The 24,230-nt window shown below is 45.5% G+C and overlaps 2 protein-coding genes across 6 annotated transcripts in view; both read left to right on the top strand.

The window, feature by feature from the left end:
* Positions 1 to 22,070, top strand: part of LOC147247204 (melanopsin-A-like) — a 29,326-nt gene extending 7,256 nt beyond the window's left edge. The window contains exons 1-11 of one of the 2 annotated variants that reach the window (XM_086180143.1): positions 2,136 to 2,526; positions 12,085 to 12,227; positions 14,061 to 14,194; positions 14,688 to 14,891; positions 15,085 to 15,256; positions 15,636 to 15,812; positions 15,953 to 16,060; positions 16,753 to 16,948; positions 17,225 to 17,389; positions 18,193 to 18,252; positions 18,601 to 22,070. In XM_086180143.1, coding sequence (XP_086036269.1) covers positions 12,091 to 12,227; positions 14,061 to 14,194; positions 14,688 to 14,891; positions 15,085 to 15,256; positions 15,636 to 15,812; positions 15,953 to 16,060; positions 16,753 to 16,948; positions 17,225 to 17,389; positions 18,193 to 18,252; positions 18,601 to 18,765 — 1,518 coding nt within the window. In that variant the 5' untranslated portion in view covers positions 2,136 to 2,526; positions 12,085 to 12,090 and the 3' untranslated portion in view covers positions 18,766 to 22,070. Of the gene's footprint in view, positions 1 to 2,135; positions 2,527 to 12,084; positions 12,228 to 14,060; positions 14,195 to 14,687; positions 14,892 to 15,084; positions 15,257 to 15,635; positions 15,813 to 15,952; positions 16,061 to 16,752; positions 16,949 to 17,224; positions 17,390 to 18,192; positions 18,253 to 18,600 lie in introns of those variants that run through there. The other variant, XM_086180142.1, reaches the window with a different exon arrangement.
* A 936-nt stretch (positions 22,071 to 23,006) lies between these two features.
* Positions 23,007 to 24,230, top strand: part of LOC147247175 (LIM domain-binding protein 3-like) — a 51,599-nt gene continuing 50,375 nt past the window's right edge. For 3 of the 4 annotated variants that reach the window (XM_086179769.1, XM_086179768.1, XM_086179767.1), the window contains exon 1: positions 23,057 to 23,123. The gene's annotated coding sequence lies outside the window, so the exon portion shown is untranslated. Of the gene's footprint in view, positions 23,124 to 24,230 lie in introns of all 4 variants that reach the window. The other variant, XM_086179770.1, reaches the window with a different exon arrangement.

Below are 24,230 nucleotides of genomic sequence, written 5' to 3'. Positions count from 1 at the left end.
AGGCAGAAATAGAGCTGCTGCCTGAGGACTGCCTGGACTTTCAGAACCACTGGACCAAAGCGGACGTGGGAACGAGTCGAAAGTTAAACGCTAAGCCTCTCTTTAAACTAGTAATCTGTAAATAATCCACTCTCTGAACTCAACCTGGATCTCTCAAACACCAAAGGATTCTGGTGTCATTTTTTTGATGCTTCTCTGAGGGATGAAGCAGTGATGCCAGATGTTTCGGGCTCAAAAGGCGTGAAAGACTCATAATCCCGACAACTGTAAACCTGTTTTGGAGGTTTGATCCTCCTCAGAGCTCAGAAACAGTCACATTTTGACCCCCGTTCACGAGTTTGGTGTTTGTCTCATCCACTGTGGAGAGTTTATTCACACAAATACGGATTCCCGGAGCGTTTCACCATCTTTGTCCATTTTAGTCGTGGGTTATAAACAGCCTGCTGTCATGGACCCCCCCCCCCCCCATCACCTCGGTGGACTTTTAACCCTGTCCTGTCGCCGTCATGTCACAGATGGTGAAACTCTGCAGGTTTACATGCACGATTACAGTCCAGCTGGAGCCGGAGCTTGGTTGGGTCATTTAACTGGACGACTGCATTTCCCAGCATACATGAACGGGTGAGAGTCGATTCACTGGCGGTAGAAAATCCACATCCTGAATCCTCGCGTGCGGTCAGACCTGTATCTGGTTCGGCTTTTGTGTCACGTCCAAAAACTCTGGAAGACTTCTCCTCGCTTCTTCTTTTTTTTTTTTTTTTTTGCTGCAGTTTCTTCTTTTTGGACTTCTGGGTCCAACGCAGCAGCGGGGCTACGGAGCATCTCAGAAGGATGAAAGCACAAACATCTTCAGGCGTTGTTTAAACATGTTAGTCCTCGTTTGGAAAGTACGATTCCAGTCGGACCAACGTGTTCACAGGTATTTTAAAGCCTTTTTTTTTTGTTTTTTGTCGGACGGGCACAAAAATGGATGGATGGATGGGTTTAATTATTCGGTTAGAGCCCATTGAGACACGATTACGTCTGTATTTTAAGTCATGCTTCACTTTTTTCTTTTGCAGTGAAACATCAAAGCAAACCTGTGAATAAATGAAAGCCTCTCCTCTTCTCTAATCTGCGATGTTTCCTCGGGCAGGTGCTCCAAACTCACGTCTCCCATCGTTGGGAGCGTGAGCGATGGTGTCAGCTGGATTATTCCTCTCAGCATTGTGGAGATTATTGATCTGTGTGAGCATCAAACGTTGACCTGGATTGGTTCCGTTGTGTAAGACAGCATGAGCACATTAATGTGGATGGTTGTCATGTGATGCAGTCAACTGTGGGAAGCTTTCAGGGCCGGCTGATGAAAGGAGGACACGCACGCCGGATGATCTGCCAGAGCTGTGAAAACGATTAAACTCTTTTCTCCGACTGAATCCGTCACTTTGATTCTTCAACAATCAAAACTGTTATTGTTGTATCCACACAAGTCAATGGTGCTGTGGAGAAATTTATCAAGCAAACTTTCCCGCTATATTCCCATTCAGGGAATATCCTGAAGGTTTTAACTGAGGAATTTTTTTCATACGTGATTTGTGACCTGCTTTATGGAATGTTGCATTCCTAATGTCATTGGGAAATTGTCGTATTTAAATGGCTGGAAGAGTGGAAGCAGCTGTAAGTAGTTCCTGATTTATGGAGTCTAAAATAGCTATCAACCACATGGCTGACATCCGGATCCTGCCGGAACAAGATCCAGCGCCTCGGAAGTTTGGCCTCCCTGTGTTCCGGTACGTACTTGGGCAGATCCGGTACCTCATATTAAAAAAAAACAAAAAAACAACATAAAAATGTTCAAAATAAAATAATGATGTGCATATATTAATTTACAGAACAAAAGCTAAGAATTTCATGTTGTTTATTAAGATTTAACGTCACTTGAAAGCGTCAGAGATCTGTTGACACACCGATGCCAACAAACCACGCCCCTCAGAGAAAACAAAACAAAACTTGAAATTCGCCGCATCTGAGGAGCAAGCAGAGAGGAAAAAAACAGTTACTATTTCAACGCCAACATGTCAACAAGACGGTTAAATTTGCTGGTCTTTTTTTTTTTTTTTTTTTTTAAAAAGAAGGACGAGTAGCATGACGCTTCAAAAGGAGTCAGAAAAGCCTCCACAAGCGGCGACGCGGGCAGCTGCAGCAGGAGGCTAGCGCCGCTACAGCTAGCCAGGTTCACCCACAGCTAGCCAGGTTCACCTACAGCTAGCCAGGTTCACCTACAGCTAGCCATGCCGGGGCAGGAGGCTGGCATCATGGCAGCAGCTGGTCAAGTTCAACGCCTGTCGGAGCAGGAGCCAGCTCCAGCGCTAGCAGTCAGCCAGGTGGACCACCAGCAGGCGGGTAGCCTGGCATCGGCTAGCCCGGCATCGGCTAGCCCGCTACAACAGCCATGGCAAGAGGCGGGAACCGCGACATTAGCTCGTTGACAGCAGGATTCAGGAGGAGAGGAGAGCGCATTGAAGAGTGTGGGACGTCCAGCGACAGGTCAGGGATGGGATGATCTCTAAATACCGCTGTATGGAAGATTCGTGTGATTTACTGTGAGCGCTGTTTTTGTTTGTTTTTACAAGTTGGACCTGTTGAGAAATGACTTGCTGACTGGAGACTGTAAGTCCCACCTGTGGTGATGTGGGCATTCGCCTGTGCTGCACAGAGGAGCCTAAAATAATTGTAAATAATCGTCATAATATTTATACCATGGATATTATTTGAAATTGAGGCTTGTAAGTCCCACAGCATGGCGAGTGGGGATTTGTATGTTGTTTTCTGTATACGTTCTGGGACCTGTGCCCCTCTCCCATCCCTGAGCTGTCATATGTACTTGTGTTCCGGCACCTTATGATTTACAAATTAAGCCCTGCATCCGTCCATTTTCCACTGCTTATCCTTTTAAGGGTGGCGGGTGGTGGAGCCTATCCCAGCAACACATATAGATAGACAACCATTGGCTCTCCCAGCCACGCCTACGGTCAATTTAGAGTCTGGATTAACCTGGTCCCCTCTTGATGTCTTTGGACTGTGGGAGGAAGCCGGAGTACCAGAGAGAACCCACGCAGGAACAGGGAGAACATGCAGACTCCACACAGAAAGACCCTGTGCTCCAGGCGGGGCTCAAACCCAGAACCTTCTTGCTGTGTGAGGTGACAGTGCTGACCACTGCACCACCGTGCAGCCCACAAATCTGTGCATATTTCAAAAACAATCATTAAAATGTTGCCAAGTTTGCGTAATTAAACTTGTAAAACAAAGAAAATCTCAGTCCAAGCAACCAGGAGGCAAAACCAGCCCCCACAATCTAGTTAAATAACATTTGTTCCCTCAACTGAATTGATTAATGGACACAAGATCCAGCTTGTTCTAACATATTAACTGGAGATGCTGAGGGGAAACTTCCATCTCTTTTTCTCCCTCCATCCAGTCCAGGGCTCTGCAGGACTGTGACTAATAAGATGTGGATCAATTGTTCAATAATCTGCCAGCAACATAAACTGGGGGCCGTGACGCTTTACTCTGAAGTAGATATTGAGGGACTTCTCTCACCAATCTGAGGAACAGCCGCCACTCACCCTGTCAACAAAACGAGTCGTGCATTTTTAAAATCATCAGAAAAATGTTCTTTTCCGTTTTTATTCATTACACTAGAGAAGAGCAGAGCTAACTCTGGTTTTCTGTCGTTTTACTGCTCTGAAGATTTATGTGGTTACTGATTCAAACTACTTACCTACAGACTAATGTGTGTGTGTGTGTGTGTGCGCGCGCGTGTGTGCATGTGTGTGTAACCACAGCTGCACAAAGGAAACAAAGTGTTGAATAAAATGAATGTAATCTTGTCTCTCCGAGCCGTGCAGGGCGACACTTCCGTAGAGCAAACATGTACATTAAGTAAACACAATAAACAAGGGGTGAAAAAAATGTCCTTTAGGTGTGTGTGTGTGTGTGTGTGTGTGTGTGTGTGTGTGTGTGTGTGTGTGTATGTGTATGTGTTTGGCCTAAAGTACAAACCCAGCAGAAAGATGTCAGTGCAGGTTTAATTTTAAAGGGCCCCTCCAGTCATGAAAGTCCACAAGTCAGTTCAACCTTGATTAAATCTTTGGGAGAGCTTCTGCTGCAGCTGGATCGTGATTGGCTCTAACTGGCTTTGATGTCACAAGTCCCGCTGGTATTTTTTGGATTCAGAAGGTGAACGGAAGAGCGCTCCTCCTCCTTGAGATGGAGGAACACATGGTCGTCCCGACAGTCGCGACTGGGCTCTGCTGTGCAGTGAGTCAGTGCTCAAGTAACTCCTCATCCTCATCCTCCTCCTCCTCGCTGTGTCACTGAGGGCTGATGGGAAAAGACACATGGCGCTTCTGCTTCCTCTTCGCCAGCTTGTATTCCGTGCTACATCACACAGCCGTCGCGTCAGTGGCTTTGACCTCTGCAGAGAAGTGAGTGCAGAGTGACCACACAAACAAACAAGTACTACACAACCGCACAAACCACTACTACACAAGCAAACAAGTACTACACAACCGCACAAACCACTACTACACAAGCAAACAAGAATTACACAACGGCACAAACAAACCACCACTACAAAGCAAACAAGTACTACACAACCGCACAAACAAACCACTACCATACAAGCAAACAAGAACTACACAGCCGCACAAAGTCATTCTAGCTGAGTGCATCTTACGAGTGCGTCTCCAGTGTTTTCAGGCATGAGACGTTGTGCTGGGACAATACACTTTCCCGCCTCAGTACGAGTGTGACACTCAGGCGCCGGTTCAGTGGCTATTGTACTTGAACAATCACAAATGAAACAAACGCAGCAGCGACAAAATGTTAAAATGAAGGTGTTGGAGGACAAAGACCATCGGTTGAGTGGTGCCCAGGGACACTTCTGATCTGTGGATCCTATAAGGTGTCAAAGGCTCCTTTCATTCTCTTATCTGACGCTCAGATGACTTCATCAGCAGTGGGGGGGGGGCAACTGGACAAAAGCCTGAGGTGACTGCAATGAGAGCCCCCAGAGAGCAGATAATATTCACAACTCGTGGGGACCTTAATGATATTCGGAGGGATTCAGACACGACTGTACGGTGCGAGATCCTCTGCGTCTGCTGCATGTAGAAAAGGTGTTCACTGTTGTGAGTGTGATACATTATTAAAGTTGTGAGTGATCTGGTTAAGATCTGGCTGGCGGAGGATTTCCTATCTCTGATCCACACGCGGCTGTGGCCATCACGGATTGGGAAATCTGGAGGATTCATAGGAGAGCCACATTTCAGCCCAGTGAGCTTCCTCAGATTACAATTATTGGATCACCCCCAAGAAGATTATCACCGAATCAATTCTGAAGCAGAAGTAGAAGAACACAAACACATTGAACTGTTGGAATTTGTTCGTATTGGCACCGTCTCATTTCTGCACCCTCAGCCGAGTTGGGGGTACGTTCACACTTACACTAAACACCTGAGTGCGCACGACAAGTATTCAAGTGTGTCAGTGTGAACAAAGTGAATGCTGGGACGCCCCCTAGGTGGCTTCCTGTTAAAACCAGGAATGGAACTTTAACACGCCCAACAGCAGTTTAATTGTGTTTCAAGTTTAAACACTTCACATGCATAGTAAGACCTTACCTTGTCTGATTGTACTGCTCATTGAGCCTCACGACCGAGGCTCCGCCCATCAAAAACAGGGACGGTTGATTGACACAGTGACCGTAATGAGAAAATGACCTTTTGGTAATGTCAGATCATTTACATGTGAAGCTGAACTGCTTGCAGATCTCATTAGTGTGTAATTAGATTGTGTCAGCACCCAGTTGTGCACACAGAGACCATCACTTGAGGCAGACAGATGAATTTACAGTCAGTGTTTTTTAAAGAATCTGTTGTATATCTGGAACATGAGCCAATCAGAGTGAGTACATACTTTCAAACGATACCTGCTGGACCCGTGTCTCTCTTGAGGTCACACGACCTCTGCAAATTTCAAGACTCGTGCGATGGATTGACGTGGACCATTAAAGGCCAGTGACAGAAGGCGCGCGTCCATCAGCATCACTCTGCCTTCTGGCTTGAGACGTCCTTGAACATCACTGCAGCCGCCATTTTGAATCAACCGGTCGTCTGAGCAGGTCGGAGGAGGTCGTCTCATTCCTGACACTCAACGTTACTGTCATTTAGCTGAACTCAGGGGACATGTTTTGAGTTCTCAGCATCTGCAACCTTGCGTTTTAAAGACCCGGCGTGAGACGGATAAAGACGACACAGCAGAACGAGCCGTGTGTGGTAAAAACCACCCTGGTGAAACGTCTTTGTGTGCAAAGCCTCTTTTTCTGCTTTTAACTGCAGTTTTTGTTCAGACAGTAATGGGATAGCTAACTCCTCACAGTTGCCGCAACAATTCAGCTTCTTTTAGTTAAGCTGCGTTCAGGATCGCCGCTGTCCGTGGGACGGTCTGGCTTCAGGAATGCTTTCGACATACGCAATTGTAACTTTTCCATACATCGCCTCCACCACGATGACCGGTCGTACTACCTAGTCGCGGAGTCGCTGCCAAATAATTGACATATTTCAGCCTTTCAGCAACATTTCAGTACAATTGAGTTTAGTTTGATTGGGCAGATCAGCTCTCACATAAAAACGCATTTATATGCCAAGTGTTGGAGGCTAAAGGGATGGACGCCATCTAGTGGCCGTAATAATTACGACTAAGTCTTAACCAGGGGAGACAAATCTGTATAAGGAGGTGGAGGAAGTGGGGATGGATTGTATTGGTTACTGAGTAAAATTTAGCCGGTTGCTGATTTAATGTCTCTAGTCGTGAGTGTTAGCCCCCACAGGGGCCGAGACCGTGAACGTTCTCCAAACTGTTCCTGCGCCTAAACCTAAACGGAACCTGCTAAAAATCTTTTGTGTCAGAGGGTCGTGACAAATGACTTCTACAGCTGTACAGCTACGGATGAAGTTACCCCTCAGCTCATCTCCTCAAACCTACGATGGCCTTCTCACTAGACAAGATATTTTGTCAGCACCGACCACCAGTTGATCAGAATCAGAGTTACAAAACAAAAAAACAAAATGGAATTGATCTCAGCAGGGAAATTAATGCAATGTTTGTTCAGTGTCATGTGACTGAAGTCCCTGAGGTCATGCATAAAGCGCCTGGATGGAGAGTGGATGATCAGTCGATGGAGAAACATGCTCTCATTAGAGCGTGTCTTTATTATTACACAACATCTGATAATGCGTGGAAGCCCATGAGATATTTTTACGAGTCCACCAATCATCTTGGGTGATTCGCCAGGAGCACGCGTCTGTCTGTAGAGTCTGACTTGTTCTCTATTTTTCCGTCTTGTGCTGGTAATTCCCAAACAACCACTGGAGGCTCCTGGAATGGATTACTGGGTCTCTCTCCCTCCCTCTCCTTCTCTCTCTCTCTTGTTAAAAGTTCAGTCTAAAGGCGTGTTCACACCAAACGCAACGTTAATTTTTCACGCAAATAGGCGCAAATTCCTGTGTGTACTCGCCAGGTGGCACGAATTTTGCGTCCACAGCCAAATTGAAAATATTCAACTGGAAGCGACAAATTCCCGTGACGTTGTGTCGAGAGAGCCTATCGGTGTTGAGATTCCCGTGACATCAGAGACGTCAGCGGTCCTGGCGCCTGTAGCTGGTGTCCACCCGTGATATCTTGGCACCGATCCCTGCCAACATGTCATCGAACTGGGCCCTCGTCAGCCTGAAGAACCGCTGGAAACGGCTGTCATCCAGGCTTAGTTCCTGGAGAAAGTGGTGAAATTCACCCAGTTGTGCACTCCTCCGGATCCGCGGGACTTCTAAAACATCAAATTAGTCTCCTTGCTCCTGTCACTTACGTGTTGAAATGCCGGGAAAATGAGAGATTAACCGTCGATTTTCCTCCGCGTGTCGGGTCGGCCTTGGAGCAGCGTTCAAGTATCCCGATGCTGCTCCGCCAAGAACAGCTTCAGAAAACTGAAGGAACTCACAAGAACTTCTTTGTCAAGATCTGAATATTTAGTACGAAAACAAGATTAAATACTTGTTGGTAACCGGCCTTGATAGTGTCAGAGCCCATCGGCAGGATCAATAGAGTATTGATTTGTTCCCCCATACAAACTACACAAAGCGATACTTTGTCCAATATGTGTATTCTGCCTCTCGGGCCCTCACTAATAGGTGCATTTGCTTTTTTTTTTTAATGTTGCATCACTTCTTTGTGACTCCAGACGGCAGGAAGAATCAACCGCACTTGAGGCTCCTTCAGACTGGCGGCTCACAACAGTAATAACCTCCATTTACAAACTCTTCAGTCTACAAGTGAAACTCTGGAATAAGTGTTTGTTTACCCTGTCACCTGGTCCATCGGTGACAAAGAACAGGACCCCCCCACACACACACACACACACACACACACACACAGAAGCTTTCAATCAAACTTTTGGTTTCAGCTGGTGATTTACAGATGGAAAGAGGCGCAATTTGGGTTGTAACCATGTTTTTTCACCCTCTTTATCTGTGACTATATTTCCAACTTTACAGATGTAATCTGCTCCTCTTCTATGCGGCATTTGTGTGCGTGATTGTTTCTTTTTTCTTTTCCTTTCTTTTTAAGTTCTCGACATTCGTCTGTTGATTGTCTGCCATTGAGGGCTGCAACATCGCGCAAAGTGTTTTTCTGACGTCGCTGAGGTGAGGAAGGTGGAGGAGGGTGCTTTTGTAAAACGTTCGCCACATCAATAACACCCTTGAAATAGTTTAAGAATGTCAACCGCAAAAAAACTTCCACATCTGTGAACACAATACAAGAATTCTATCGGAAGAAAAAAATAGAATACAATCAATGAAATCTATCCTCTGAGAATGCTGCAGCATCCCTGGAACCTTTTGTCAATGCTTCTTTGAGTATACATTCTTCCCGCTGGAGCTGCGGCTCCTCACAACGTCCTCTGAATATTGCATTAGAACGCTGTCTTTGCTGTGCGTTGAATCCATAGCAACACTCACTGAAAGGACAAACATCCTTGAAACTTTCTTTGCACCTCAGGTTGAAACGTTGTCTTGAGGAGGAGCTCTGACGGCAGTGCTGCTTGTTAGCGGGCCCAGTTTATTCCATCAAACTGACAGTTGTTGCAGTTCAGGCGTGCGGTGTGTTTGTTATTATGATGTTACTCTGCTACTACCCACACACACGCACGCACACACATATTTGTTGCTCCAGGCTACTGTCTCTATATCATTAGCCACCAGTGAATGGAAACATTTCAATTCTTGTGAAACATATTCAAGCAGTAATCCACCCCCCCCCCCCTTTGTAGTCCATTTTCCAGTCATCAATGACGGAAAAATCCTCCATTTGATATTTTGATCCGTTGCAGGTTTGTGTCAGGACTTTTATGTGTTGATGAATCGAATGTTATGAGTTTGACATTGCTTTTGGTGTTATATAATTCTTTAACATCGGGTCCTTTCAGCAGCATGTTTTATATTCAAATATTCAAATAGGTTGTGTTGAAAAATGTGTTTTTTTTTCTTTTTCGACAGTCTTTTTTTTTTTTTTTTTTTTTTTTAAGAGGTCTGAGGGTTAAATCCCTGAAGAGGATCAGAGGAAGGAGGAGAAATCCGTGAACTGGAACCGTGATGATATTGAGGACCGAGGCTGGGGGAAGCAGACGGACTGTTTCTAATTATCCAAGCGAGTCAAACTCTGCAGTCGAGGGTGAAACTGAAAAGCCGAATCTTTTGTGACAGGCCACACTTCCCTCGATGCGGCGGGTTAATCTGCTGTGAGATTTGTGACATTGCAGCAAAAAAAAAAAAAAAAATGAAATGAAAACACTGGCTGCTGACGAGATGGAACAAATTTTGATAATGATGGTTTGCGCCAAATCACCAAAACGCACAGACTGTAGGAACATTTTGAGTTCTGTGAGAATGCACATACATGTGGGCGCTGTTTACTCCTCCATAACTGTACTCACTGTGTCCCTGGACTGTCATGCTGCTTTTGTTGCTCACTTCATTAATCCCACTCAGGACTTTGACCTATTTAACTTCTACTGAACTGAAACTAGATTACATTTGTTTGTTTGGTTTTTTTAAGCCTCTAATTTGAAATCCAATAAACATATTTATAAAATTAGAGGCTGAAGAATTCCTGCAGCCAGAGGCGTGAGGCTTAAACCTTGGACTTGAAATAAATATGTGAAGGAGGTTCTCTAATCCAGGGGCCAGATTAGACAAATCTTCATGTAGCGATTAAATGACTTAAATTTCCTGACCGACAGGGGTCCAAATATGAAACGCAATTTAAAAAAACAAACAAACAAACATTTGCGGCGTTTGTAGATAAAACACATGTTGAATGTGAAAGAAAGAACACACCCACAGAGCACGTAGTTCCAAAAATACCGCTCCAATGATTTACGTAAGTAGAAACATGTAGAATTTAATCAAAATTTGCTCGCGCCATATCTGAAAAACCCCGCTGCGATATATAGAACAGTCTTTTTGGCTCCAGAATCAACCATGTGATCCACGTTACATCAGAAAAATGAAGAATTTGCTCCTATTCCAAAAATTTCCACCCCTTTTCCTTCAAATCAGTTTTTGAGATTTCCTGCTAAGAAGTGCACCAGTGTTGACCTATGCTGCCACCAGCCACCAGGGGGCGATCCAAACTTTGGCTTCACTTTAGGCGCAAGCCGCCTACAGTATAAATACTGTATATCATATAAATACTGCAGTACGGTACTTATATACGTGATCCACCTCCAGCAGCTACAAAAAACAAAATTCTTTTTACACACTGATTCTTCAGGACTAATGAGCTGATGATGTCATTTATGACAAGACCTAACAATTCCTGGAACAGTCTTGAGATTTTTCTCTCTGCAGGACGTTTCTGATTTAATTGTCCAAAATGACTGCAGGCGGCGAGAACATTGAAAATGAGATTTGATTGAAGACGCGTCTCCTGCTGCTTCAGAAGGATGCGTGTTGAATGTGTTTGTACGTCTACACCAGCGCGTCTGACTCCATCACCATCAAGATGCGCAGCTGCTGTGCCCGACAGCGCCGAGACCGAGCCGCTCTGAGCGTGGCGACTGATGTGCAACATTTGTTCTGGTTGTCTGGTTCACTGCAGAAGACACGAAGCATCAAGATCATACGCGTGTTTGCAATGATCCAACACGGATTACTGAGGGGTCGGATGGTGTGAGATAAACTTTGCCTCCATTTAATCACTGTTTTAAAACAAACCCCGTCACCACGGCAACGGGAGCAAACTCAGGACCATCTGCACAAACCGGACGGCTGGAAATCCCTCATGATTCACAGACTTTTGCTTCCACAAAACTGAGTGGTGACATATACATACTGTACGTGCAGAGGGGCAGGTCTGGGGAAGGACGCTGTGCCAGGATCTATTGATTTTATAAAATGGATTTAATAAAGATCTCTGTCAAATGAAACCTCCATCTTTCATGAGCGTGCCTGATATTTCTGCTGGCGGAGTAATATATGCCGAGGACGACGAGGGAGCTCTGAGCGGGTTAATTAGAAACCTTGACGAGCAGGACTTTGTGGCGACATTAATCTCTCAAAAGGAATTAAGGATGGTAGTTGGTGATTAATAAACTCTATAAATGGCAAGGTTTTGTTTTTTTTCGACCCTGTGGAAAATTAATGTCACTGATATGAAGCACTTTTTAATCTTTGCACACTTTGATGTAAGACTTAAAACAATAAACGCGGTGGGTCCTGCGGGGCTGCAGGCTTGAAACCAGGTGAATAAACAGCTTGATGAGTAAATGTAATCTGAGTGACATCAGATTATACTCCAACATCTGGTTTGAGTTGTTTACAGTGTTTCATGCTTTTCTTGCCTCTCTCCCACTCGGGGCTTGGACCCCTAACAACACCTGCGGGCAGGTGTCATGGAGGCCTGACATACCTCTGACTCAGGGAATGAGATGGGTATTTTTGTAGTGTGTCGTTGTTACATGTAATTCTCAATGTCATCCTCCAGGTGGCGATGGTTCAAGAGGCCCCACACCCCTTCCCTACCGTGGACGTCCCTGACCACGCCCACTACGCCATTGGCTCCGTCATCCTTGCCATCGGCATCACTGGGACGGTCGGCAACTTCCTGGTCATATACGCCTTCAGCAGGTAGGGCCGCTACCGAGACGGCGGTGCTTTTAGAGTTTGTATTTTGATGGCTGTTTCCCTGCACAGCTGTCAGACCTCCACCGTGACGTCACACCATAACGCCCCTTTGTCAGTCCTAACAACCCTGCAGAAACACGTCATTTATTAGAAAGCGCTCGTATGTCTGTTTATGGCCCAAACCCGTGTTTTAACCTTCAACGGTTTTGTTGTGAGCTCATTCAAGAAAGATCCCCCTTGATTTTTCTTTTTCTCACAAACCAAGTTGGTGAGTCACAGCTGAGGGTCCTGGGGTCTTGAACCAACATGAAACTCATGAAACTATGACTCTTCTCTCAGAAGTCAGCGGCAGAAGTGAACTGTGACCCCAGAGGTGCGTTTTGTCAGTTAAAACTTCTACTTACAAGACTTCTACTTCGAGAAAACAAATGTGATAAAATTCCTTCATTTTATTCATGTTTGTTTTTTTGTTTTTTTCCGGGTGCATTAGGATTCCCGTTACAATTCCCTGTGAAAGGTCAAAGTCTAGTTTTGCTCTAGAGAGGTGGAGAACGTTTGTCTCTGTTTGTACTTGCATCCTTGTTTTTTGAGAATTGATAATGACGGCACCTTCAGCTGCGGACTGAGAGGAAACCAAGCTGGATGCTCCTGAATGTTCCAGACTGAGCTTCGAGCTTCTCCTGTGACCATCAGAGAGTCACGTCTCCGCCCTCCTTCAGCTGATCCATCCTGGATTTTACTGACCTACAGCTCCAGCTTTTTATCTTCCAGCGCCAACATTTTCCTGAAGCCTTTTGAAGAAGCTTTGTCACTTAAAGCAGTTCAACCTGCCTCATTGATTGCATCATTTATCAGACTTGGTCCCTGATGGCTGCTCTATTTATTGATTGAAGCTCTTTTTTTTTTTCAGAAATAAAACAGCACACAGATTTTTTCCTCCCGTATGCATCCACCTGTAGGAGCCACTTCATGACACAGCTGGCGTAGCTGCTGCCTGCAGTCCTGCAGAAATAAAGACACCTTTTCTATTTCCCCTCAAAGATCCAGCCTGAGTCTCACTGCCAGTTGCCAAACCAGCGCGGGTGTCACCTTCGCACCGGCGTTGATCAAATACCTCGTGTGTCGTCACCCGTCTGTGCACCCTTGTTTGTGACGGGTGTAAAATGGGGTGTGTTCAGGTGCACTGTGGGTTCATTCCTATCTTAATGCAGTGAAAACCCAAAAAGTAGAGCTCTTAAATCAGTGGTTAAAAAAGTTACAGGCTTCATTTGTCAGGCAGCGAGATGCACCTACACTGTCACAGCAGCGTGCAAAATATTAGTTAAACCCCGTTTCTGCCTGGATGGATGTCCAGTAAATCTCGATATGTGGACACCCGCTAAGTGCCTCTAGTCAAACTGTCTTCACCTGCTAAATTAATGCACTCGCTTTGTGTCACCATAGCAACAGGGAAGCACTCAACTCCGCTCACAATTTATTGCAACGAGTTGACGACACCTAACTACAAAAACAGGTGACTGACTTTCATTTTGAGCTGTTTGGAGAATCTAACAACATGTAAAAGGAGGATGAGAAGTGGTGACCATTAATGGTTGTAATGCTGGAAGCTTAATGAAAACGCTGTGGGGAAAAGGGGGCGGAGTTTCCCGGTTCCTGTGGATGATGTCATGATACAGAAACAAACTGACGAACCAAGCAGCTTCAGGGTTCAGCGACGTGTCTGCAGCCTCTTCTAGCACACTGTCATCTCAATAATCACCACTTATGCATATTTAAGCCTTTTAATCAAGATTTTATCAACGGCTGATGAGGGTGTGCGTGCGTGTGTGTGTGCAGGAGTCGTAGCCTACGGACGCCGGCCAACATGTTCATCATCAACCTGGCCATCACAGACCTGCTGATGTGTGTCACCCAGACGCCCATCTTCTTCACCACCAGCATGCACAGGAGGTGGATCTTCGGAGAGAAAGGTACAGTAGCAGCAGGTGGAGCCTGATGCGCCGCTCCAGAGTGCTGGAGACGCTTGTCTCCTCCTCGCTCCTCCTGTCCTCTTGTCCTCTGAGAGGAAAAAAGCCATGTTTGTTTTTGCGCCTCCAAAGAGAGAGAGAGAGAGAGAGAGACATGGCGAGGTTGTTTTAATATGAAAGGAGAGAGAGAGAGAAAGCAGAAATGAGAAGGACGCGTGGAGGAGAAGGGACGCGGCGCTGATTTACTGACTTTGATTGATTTGATTCATGGGGTTAAATCAGGTCATGGGTTCTCTGTAAACACAAACATAGAACACATTTCCGACCACACATCTGTTTGGAGCCTGTTCACCACACGCAGCAGGATAATCCGAGGTTCCCTTGTTTCCCGGTCTGTACGTACAGAGAGAACAACCTGTCTCACTGATGTCAACAGTGCACATTCCCACAGTTTGCGACAGGAAGTGATGTCAGAAATCCTTGTGTCTCTGTTCAGCTTGTGAGCTGTATGCCTTCTGCGGGGCGCTCTTTGGCATCTGCTCCATGATCACACTGACGGTGATCGCTGTCGACCGATACTTCGTCATCACGCGACCTCTGACCTCCATCGGCGTGTTGTCACGGAAGCGAGCCCTATTCATTCTCATGGCGGCATGGGTGTACTCACTAGGCTGGAGCCTGCCGCCATTCTTTGGATGGAGTGAGGAGACACACACACACACACACACACACACACAGTACAACAATAATACTGATAATGAGATGTTTGGAAATCATGTGATTCCTTCCCAGTACTTATTTTGGTATGTGAACTCTTCCAGTTATGACAGGTTAAAAGTCTCTCCCTCCCCCCCCCTCCCTCTCTCTCCCTCTCTCTCTCTCTCGTACTGCAGGCGCTTACGTCCCAGAGGGCCTGCTGACGTCCTGTACATGGGACTACATGACCTTTACCCCGTCAGTGCGGGCGTACACCATGATGCTCTTCATCTTCGTCTTCTTCCTGCCGCTCTTCATCATCATCTACTGCTACGTTTTCATCTTCCGAGCCATCCGCACCACAAACCAGTCAGTGTGTGTGTGTGTGTGTGTTGTCTGTGTCACTTTGCTCTCTCCCCGTGTTGTAACTTTAAAACTATTAAAACATTTCAGTTTCAAAAACCACTGGATTTTTAAAAAGGGGAAGTTTGGTTTGAACACTTTTCTCCTCCTGGTTTGGATGTTTTATTCAGCAGGCCACTGACATCCTCTTACACCCATCGATGTCGTATTCGGATGTTTTTGTTGTTCTTAAGTTGTTCTGCTTCTTTCAAATGTTGTGATATTTGAATATTTGCTAAATTTGGTTGGTGTTTGCATATGTGGAAATATTAAATCTATATGCAAAGAGTGTATTTTAATGTCAACAGGTGCAGTCATAATGTGTGTGTGTGTGTGTGTTTTTCAGGGCTGTGGGGAAGATTAACGGCAGCACTCACAGTCATGGCAGCAGTCGAGACTCGATCAAGAGTTTCCACCGGCTGCAGAACGAGTGGAAGATGGCGAAAATCGCTCTCATCATCATCCTGCTCTACGTCATCTCCTGGTCACCATACTCCACCGTGGCTCTCACTGCATTTGCCGGGTAACACACACACACACACACACACACACACACACACACACACACACTCTGGACTAGACTTGTTAGAGTAAAAAACAAAGGAGGAAACAAAACCGCCACAGACACCTGAGTTGGTTCCTGACTCTTGATTCCTGCTGCAGGTACGCCGACATGCTGACTCCCTACATGAACTCTGTTCCCGCCGTCATCGCCAAGGCCTCCGCCATCCACAACCCCATCATCTATGCCATCACACACCCCAAGTACAGGTATCCGACCTCAGGCTTTGTACCATTTTGTAACAACCCAAGCCTGCACTTTTCTATTATTAACTTCTGGTCTAAGAAGAGAGGAGTAGCTCATCTAGAGGAGGAGGCGCATCCCCCAAAATCAAAATGTCTGAGCTCTTTAATCAGCCTTGAGTTACGGGGAGAGTGCAGCTGCCTGCAGCTCAGTGAACCGATCGATCCAATCAGAGAAAGCTCCGGCGCCGTGAACGCTCCAACACCTCAACACAACCCAGCGCTGCCCTACAACTCCCCCTTTCCGTCCCCCACCACCTCCCACACAGCTTAACGCTGGTCAGCTGCTGGATGGATGAAAAAAAAAAAAAGCAGGTTTATTCAACATTGTGTAACTTGGTTGGCGATGATGATTAGAGAAACAGTTGACCATGAAAATAAAGATAATAGAAATAATCTGGTTTTGCTTTGATGTTGCCGAACCACTCGTTGCTCTCTGCTGAGTTCTGCACACAACCGCATCCCATTAGTCTGAGCTGAACCCAGCGCAGGAATGAGTCCTAAAACCTGGAAGTAACATGTTCTTTTTTTCCATTTTTAAACATCAGGTTCTCTGGTCTGGGGGGGGGGGGGGGTGGGTTTCTGAGTGGGTTTATGGTCAGTGCCTGAGAGATGGTCTGTGGTTCACATCACGTTCCTCTGTCTGTCTGTCTCTTCAGGATCGCCTTGGCTAAGTACATCCCGTGTCTCGGCATCCTTCTCTGTGTTCATCCTCGCGACCTGCGCTCCGCCAGCAGCAGCTTCATGTCCACGCGTCGCTCCACCGTGACCAGCCAGACCTCTGACATCAGCAGCCAGTTCAGGCGGCAGAGCTTTGGCAAGTCCCGCCTCTCCTCCGCCTCCGACAGCGAATCGGTAAGTAAGCTCGAGTCCCTTTGATGGACAGCTGTGAGCTGAGAGTGCTGAGGTCAGCGGCTATGTTGGGTGAATCAAAGATCAAGGAAGGGATCGTCACGGAGATGCTTTTATTTTGAAATGCAAAATAGGTGTGCATTTTAAAAGCAACAGCAACAAATTCAGTGACAAATGTTGAATGATCTTCATGTCTTTTTCCTCACCTAAGCTGCTGAGGAGCAGCGGAGGAGCTCCTCAGGCCTGTTTCCTCAGGTCGGTGTGTGTTTCCCTCTGCAGGGTTTGACCGACACTGAGGCAGATCTGTCCAGCATGAGCTCCAGACCTGCCAGCCGCCAGGTCTCCTGTGACATCAGCAGAGACACCGCTGAGTTCCCTGACTTCAAACCCTCGTCCAGCTTCAAGTCCAAGATGAAGAGTCACGACTCGGGCATCTTTGAGAAGGTCAACGCACAGCTTTTGTAAAATGATAAAGAAATAATCAGGAGTTGGAGTTCAAACACTTTGTCGGGATGAAGGCATTGATAACCACGACAGAAATGAAACTGAGAACTTATTATGTAAAGATTATGAATGTGTTTCTTTAAAAAGTACACACAAAAAAATGAAGCAGTGTTCCCTTAGCTGTTAGCAGCAAACTCGCACAAGAAATTTCACTTCTTGTCAGAATTTTTCAGAATAGACAGGTCTGGCAAAAAAAAAAAAAAAAAAAAAAAAGCATGAGTAACGGGGCTACTGCTTTTATTTTGAAGGCAGGGTTTACTGCACTGGATGTATTTTCATACTAATAGTTTCTGTTTAAACGCCTCAAGTTCCTACACAAGAGTGACTGAATTCTCCGCCCGGCTCTACCTGGGTTCTTATCCTGTTAAAAAAAAAACTATTCGACGATTTGTAACCAGAAAATCTCATAAATCTGTTGCAAAAATGTTGATCGAAGTATCAAATGAGGGATTTTCCAGTCTTTGATGAATAAAGGGGTTTAATCTGCTGCTCTGTTTTCTTTCTTGAAATCCGACTTCTCCTGTGGTTTAATCGGCTCAACGTGCTTTTCAGCCCCAAACTGAAATCCTCTTTGCATTTCAATCATAATCATCAGCTGAGATCCACCATTTCTTATTTTCTAAAGGTGTATTGTGGTTTAATGATTGGTGACGGTCCTCTGGCTCCTGCCCGCCTCGCTGATTCTGATCAATTAGTTTCACACCTGAGCCTCTCTGATTGCTTGTTTCTCTCTCCTCTTTCAGACGTCCTATGACACCGACATCTCCATGGCAGGGGTCAGTGAACGCAGCAGCATCCCGAACGTACGTGAAGTCAGTTGCACACGGCCCATCAGACATCCGAAAGAAATATTCAGTATCTTCGATGTACCGTACTTGGTGACAAACAGGATGGAAAATAAGCAGAGAACACGTCAGAAAACACAGAGGTTGCCATAGAAACCGAGTGGACTTTGGTGTATTTGGAGTTGCAGCTTCCAGAAATCCCGGTGGAGACCCTGATAAATTCCTTGTTTCTGTTTATTCTCGAGCGTCACTTCTGATTAATGGGATTTCAGTGTTTCACTTTCTTCTTCTACTGTGATAAAAGTAGTATGTAGCATGTTCTAACGTTAATGATCTTACGATCATCGCCTCCCCCTGTCCCAACAGAGCGGCGAGTACGCAGACGGACATGTGACCAGAGGCGCCATCGGTCGCATCCCCAGCATTGTTGTGACCTCAGAGACCAGCCCCTTCCTTCCCGTTGGACGAAGTGGCTCACGCTCTGCACGCACCAAGGTTACCAACAACAACACGGGGGCGGGGACAAGGTAGAGCTCCACCCTCTCCTCTGACCACATGACCTGGCATCCCATCAAGACGCTAGAAATATAAAGACGAAACTCACAGGTGGAGTCGACCTGAAGATGTACGGAAGAGATGTTGGGATTCTGAAGGTGTTCACACAGATGTTCCTCACATGTGGTTTCACCGTCAGCGAGGAGACCAATTTTTGAGTTTTTTTTAATTATTATTTTTACAAATGAAACAACACCACAGTTTGTGCACTTAAACTGCGACTTAATACCGTGTTCATCTTTAACGAGATAAGATATTTAACCAGTACGACTTTAAGTTCACTTCCAAATGGACCAGAATTTGACCAGAATGTAAAATAATTCACCTAGAAAATTCCCCCCCAAAAAAGATGGAAGTTGCTGTGAGTTCCCAAACAAACCTCAGTCTTGCCTCGTTATACCACCGGAGGCGATAGTGAGTCATTGCGGCATGAAGGACCTGCAGCCGATTTTGACCAACGTTCTCATTCCCCACCCAAAGCTGCTGCCCTCTACTGGTGTGTAGTGTGAAATACAAGTCTCCAGCTTGTGATCACCCACACGTTGAGTCTGTGTATGTTCCTATGTTTTGCACCCACACAGGTGGCGGATTAGATCAGAAGTTAGTAAAATACGGCGCAGAACTCAGGACCAAGGTGCCACTTCTTACTGTTTCTTATTGATCTTTTAGTAGGCTTGTTTTTGTTTTTACTGGTATTTTTTGGCTTATTAGTATTGTTTGTTTAGGTAGAGAAGAAAAATCTCCATAAACATGTTTTTCAAATGAAATGAAAAAGAGAAAACATGAACGAACAAAACTGACGTTCTTCGTGTTATTTAGCGTCCAGAGCCAAATTTTTTCATGCATTTTGACTCCCACTTATTTCCATTAATGGATGTAGGAATGCTGATAGTTCGACGTGTTGTTGCCAGGCACAACTACACTAACAATTCTAATGAATAATTAATGTAAACAGAAAATATCCATCGAATTTATCATTCATAAATAATTGAAGGTGGCACCAACAACTTCAACAAATAAACTGCTGGCATATTGAGTGGCGTCAGTGGCTGGACGAGTTCCGCTGAACAAAAGAGTCGAGTTCTCTGCACCAGTAAAGCCAGTAACGACCCAAACATGTGATCCGTCCCGTAGTGGAGGTTAAATCAGGGACGTTGGGTGCCATCCCCTGTGTGGGTGCAGAATCCACGACGACGACGACGTCAAACCAAACCGAGTGTCTGAGCCTGAATTCTTTTTTGTCTGTTGTTCTGTTTTACTTTCACCCAAATTTCTCAGACGTACTCAGACATGAGGGTTAAAACCTGCATTCCACTGGACAGCATTTGAGGAAAAAGCAACTATTGATCTGAACTGAACCTTCGCGTTGAGACGGACGTGTTGGAGTTGGCGTGTTACGTGATTTTCTTCGACCAAACTTGTGGTTTTTGGACGTGTTGTTGCCGTCTGCTGCTGTGCGTTGATCCCCACTTTAGTTCTCTGTTTCTGGCTGTGTGAGTGACGGAGAACTGAGTTTCCATTTAAAATTCAGAATCGAACTTTTAAACTTGAAAGTCAAAGACCTCCTTGGCTGGTCTGAAACGCAAATGCAACCCAAAGTAAGAGTGATATTTGGTCGACCGGGACTTTGGGTGATGGTTCTCTGAGACCCGTTCTAACAGCTCGTGTTCTCCCACAGAACGTGAAAGGAAAGAAAAAGAACAAGTTCAATTATTAATGTCTCCTAAAATGTGTCCCATTGATTTAAAAAAAAAAAAATCCAATAAAACATGAAACCTACAAAAACAAAGTTGCTCGTCATGACACCCTCTTTATCTCGTCCTATCTTTTAAAATTACTTTTCAAGGTAGATTGAAGTCCTGAGATAAAGTTCTTAAAGCAACTATGCAATGATGTTGAGAAATCCTCATCAGCTGGAGTAGATTTTTAATGTAGTAATGGAGCTTGGCTAACACCCCTCCCCCCCCCCCGCTTCCAGTCTTTGTGCTAAGGTAGGCTAATCGCTTCTGTGCTGTACCTGTATCATTCAAGCGTCGGAGTAGGATGACCACAGTAACCCTTTCAATCACACCTTTTTCTTTCTGACATTTCTACTCATTTCAGTGAATCCTTACAGTCCTCAGGCCTGCAAAAGCACTTTTGAAAAGTTCTAAGTTTCCCAGCATCCCTGTTCTGTTTGTATCTTTATCTTTGTGGGTGTTTTTCTTTCATTCCAACTGTATATTCAAAGTGTATTTTCTGCAGAGAGGCAGTGATGTACCTGTGACGTTGTCGCTATTTGGGGGTGAAAGGGACAGAATTGCTGATTGTACCCGATGATCAAAGTATAATTGAAACCCAAGCAGGTCGTCGGTTAGCGAAGACTTCGAAATACAACCGCTTTCATGAATTGTCCCCAAATCAACAGTGTAATTTAGGCTAGACCGGATTAGCATTTAGCTAAAAAGGCTCTTCAAAATTTGACTGCTTAAATGAGATCTGAACAAAACTGTTTAGAGGGGGAAATGACCTTTGACCCTGGATGTAATTTAGGGGCGGGGCTAATACACCTCCCCTAAACAACCATATCGTCCGGATGATGTCTTGTTAGAGTTGTGTGGCTCCTTCAGCTGCCGTTTCCACAAGTTTGCTGAACTCTGGTTCATTGGCCCACACTTAACTGGTGTTCAGACCATCATCAGCGTGCTCCTGATGGTACGCCAGCGCTGCCAGATGGGAACCGGAGGGTTGGACTTGTCCCGTTGTCCTCCTCCGTCCTCCTCACCTCCCCCTTCACTCATTGTATTTCCCACCGCTGTACATTGTTTTATTTTCTCGGTGTAACAGCAGGAACAGGCTAGGAACCTCCTGGACTTGAACAGCGAGCCATCCAGTCATGACTCGCTCTCCTGGTTCCCTGACTCGTGTTCATCATGACGATCGTCCGCATCTTTTAGTTTGTTGCAAAACTGATCGAACTGTTGTGCATCGTGACTGACGTCAACCGAATGACGAAGGTGTCCTGCATCTGGCAGCGCTGCCGACCACAGACCTGAAGGTTCCCAGGTGTTTCTTCGAGACTCCAGAGGCAGAAAGTAAATGCAGTAAATATTTGCAGAGTGCATGACAGTGCTGAATATACCGCCATTATCCTGAATATAAATGCAGATGTTTGATATGTTGGAGCTTGTGTTTTAGACTGATGTTTGACAAATGGAAAGAGATTATTTTATTGTAGATTTGTACCTCCTGTTTACTTCAGTGTTGCTTTTATTTATTTTTTTTATAAATAAATATCTATTATTCACTGTGACACGTCTCCATTTGTGCCCGGAGATCCAGATGCATCAGGAGTGGAGGTGTCTGCTTTAATTCACTGGCTCAGCATCGACCCGCCGTCCCCGCTCAGCAGTTTAGGAGCCTGTGCTTTTATTCCTTGTGAACAGATGTGGTTCAGCCACACGTCACTGTGGCTCACCTGAGATCAGCAGGTGCGCGGCGTCATCATCAGAGTATGAATGCCGCATTAAAGAGTTTATCAGCTTGCAAGAGCAGAGACGCTCATCACACAAACCACTTCAGGAACTACGAGGCCTTTTTATCAGCGTCGTGTGGTTTATTATGGATCCTGCTGATGCCAAACTTTACCTGAGACGATAAAGTCACCGTGCATCCACGTCCTTAAGACAAAAAACAAAACGAAAAACAAGACGCTCTCAGACGGCATCAAAAAAATGAAAGTAAACTAAGTGCTTTTACGAAATTCTGATTGTGAGATGCTTTTAATCATTAAACTGTCAGAACACAAGTACAGAGTTTTTGTTGCCATGGGAATTGTACACTCCAGCTTGTGTCTGATTGGAATGGTTTAGCAGGCCTATGTTACAACTGCCCCTGGTCTCCCCTACAAATCATTCCTGAGTTGCTGGTTTCCTCACAAGTGTATTTTATATCTTGTACAGAACATTTTTGCTGAGTAAAAGAAGTTGTTTCTCAACTGCTATCTATTTATGAAGCCCATGGTATTTGAACTCCTCGATTTAAAAAAAAAAGTATAAATAATCTAAAAGGACATGTCCTGTCATAAGTAGTACAACTTGTAGTAGTCCTTGTATAATTATAGAAGTAGAAAAAGTCGTAGGTACTTCGTGTGTCAGACTCTGGTTTAACAGGTTGCTGCGGCCTCTTTAAATAAAAACCCTGCTAATGAAAATCCACCGCTAACACCCCCCTCCGCCCTCAGCCCGACCCGGGGACCGGAGCAGGATCCCCGGATAACGGACCGCAGGTTGTCCCGGTCGGTCAGTGACGACTCACCGAGCTGCGGGGATACCGGAGATCAACTTCGGCCGCAGGTAATTTCATCTCCACCTGATGACAAACTGTTTGTGCCCGCTCGCGCGCTCCTGTTTTAATCCCTTCATCATCATCATCATCATCCTCTCCAGCCGGCAACAAGTTGCACCGCCCGCCCGGATCCCAGCTCCGGCTGCAGGGACACGCCGGTGACTGTCGTCATTGTCACTCTTTCTGGGAATTCACGCGACCTTTTCTCTATTATTATTATTATTTCCATTTTGATGTTTTTACACGTTGGGTTTGTTTTCTTTTCGACGTGTGCGCTCACTTCGGTGCACGGTGGAGCCCTGCTGGGCGGAGCGGATTGCTGGAGGCAGCAGGAGCAGGTGGGCGGTGTCGCCAGATCACCTGAGGTGAGAGGTGAGCCGGCCTGCTGCTGCATGCTGCACGCGGAGCCCAAGGCAGCTGATGGGAGGAACTAAAAAATAAAAAAAATGGAGGAAACAAACATTTTTTATGTGTATTTCTGAAAATTTTTGTTGAAAAACTACACACCTGAGATCAGGCCTCCATCCTAGTGTCGTATTTGTGTCCAATAGTCCGGTTAAACCCAGTTGTAACCCTTTAAACCAAGTCTTAACCTTCGAACTGCCCTTTGAATGTGTCCAGAATCACTTAATCAAAATGTGTGTGTGTGTGTTTATTTACTGATCTGACCTTTAACATAGAGAGGCAGCTCAATTAAGAAGCTGCTTAAAAGGACAATCTGTTAACAGTGTATGTTATAAAGTGTCTCTGAGCTCAGTTGTCTGTTATTAATGTTGGAGAGGGATCTCTCTCTCTCTCTCTCTCTCTCACACACACACACACACACACACACACACACACACACACACGCCCTGCTCATGTAGCTGTGAATGACTTCGCCTCGCCTCACTGCTCTCTATGAAGGGCAGTGACCAGCGATTAATATGGTGCTCTTGAGTCGAGGTAGATTGTTTTCTAATGTTGATGTTTCAAAATGTTCTTAGCTGAAAATAACAGCTCTTGCCAGTGCCCCCTAGAGGCTGGAATGACCATCACACCCACCGACGCTTATCTACCATCAGAGCAGATACTATCAAGTTTGTCCAGACATCTGAGGGCCTCCATCCATGAACGAC

The sequence above is a fragment of the Aulostomus chinensis genome, chromosome 16 (genome assembly GCF_037954235.1).
Source record: "Aulostomus chinensis isolate RoL2024-O1b breed Wild chromosome 16, RoL_Achi_v1.0, whole genome shotgun sequence".
Lineage (NCBI taxonomy): Eukaryota > Metazoa > Chordata > Actinopteri > Syngnathiformes > Aulostomidae > Aulostomus > Aulostomus chinensis.
Note: the sequence above shows the minus strand (reverse complement) of the source record. Positions and strands in the feature narration are given on the sequence as shown.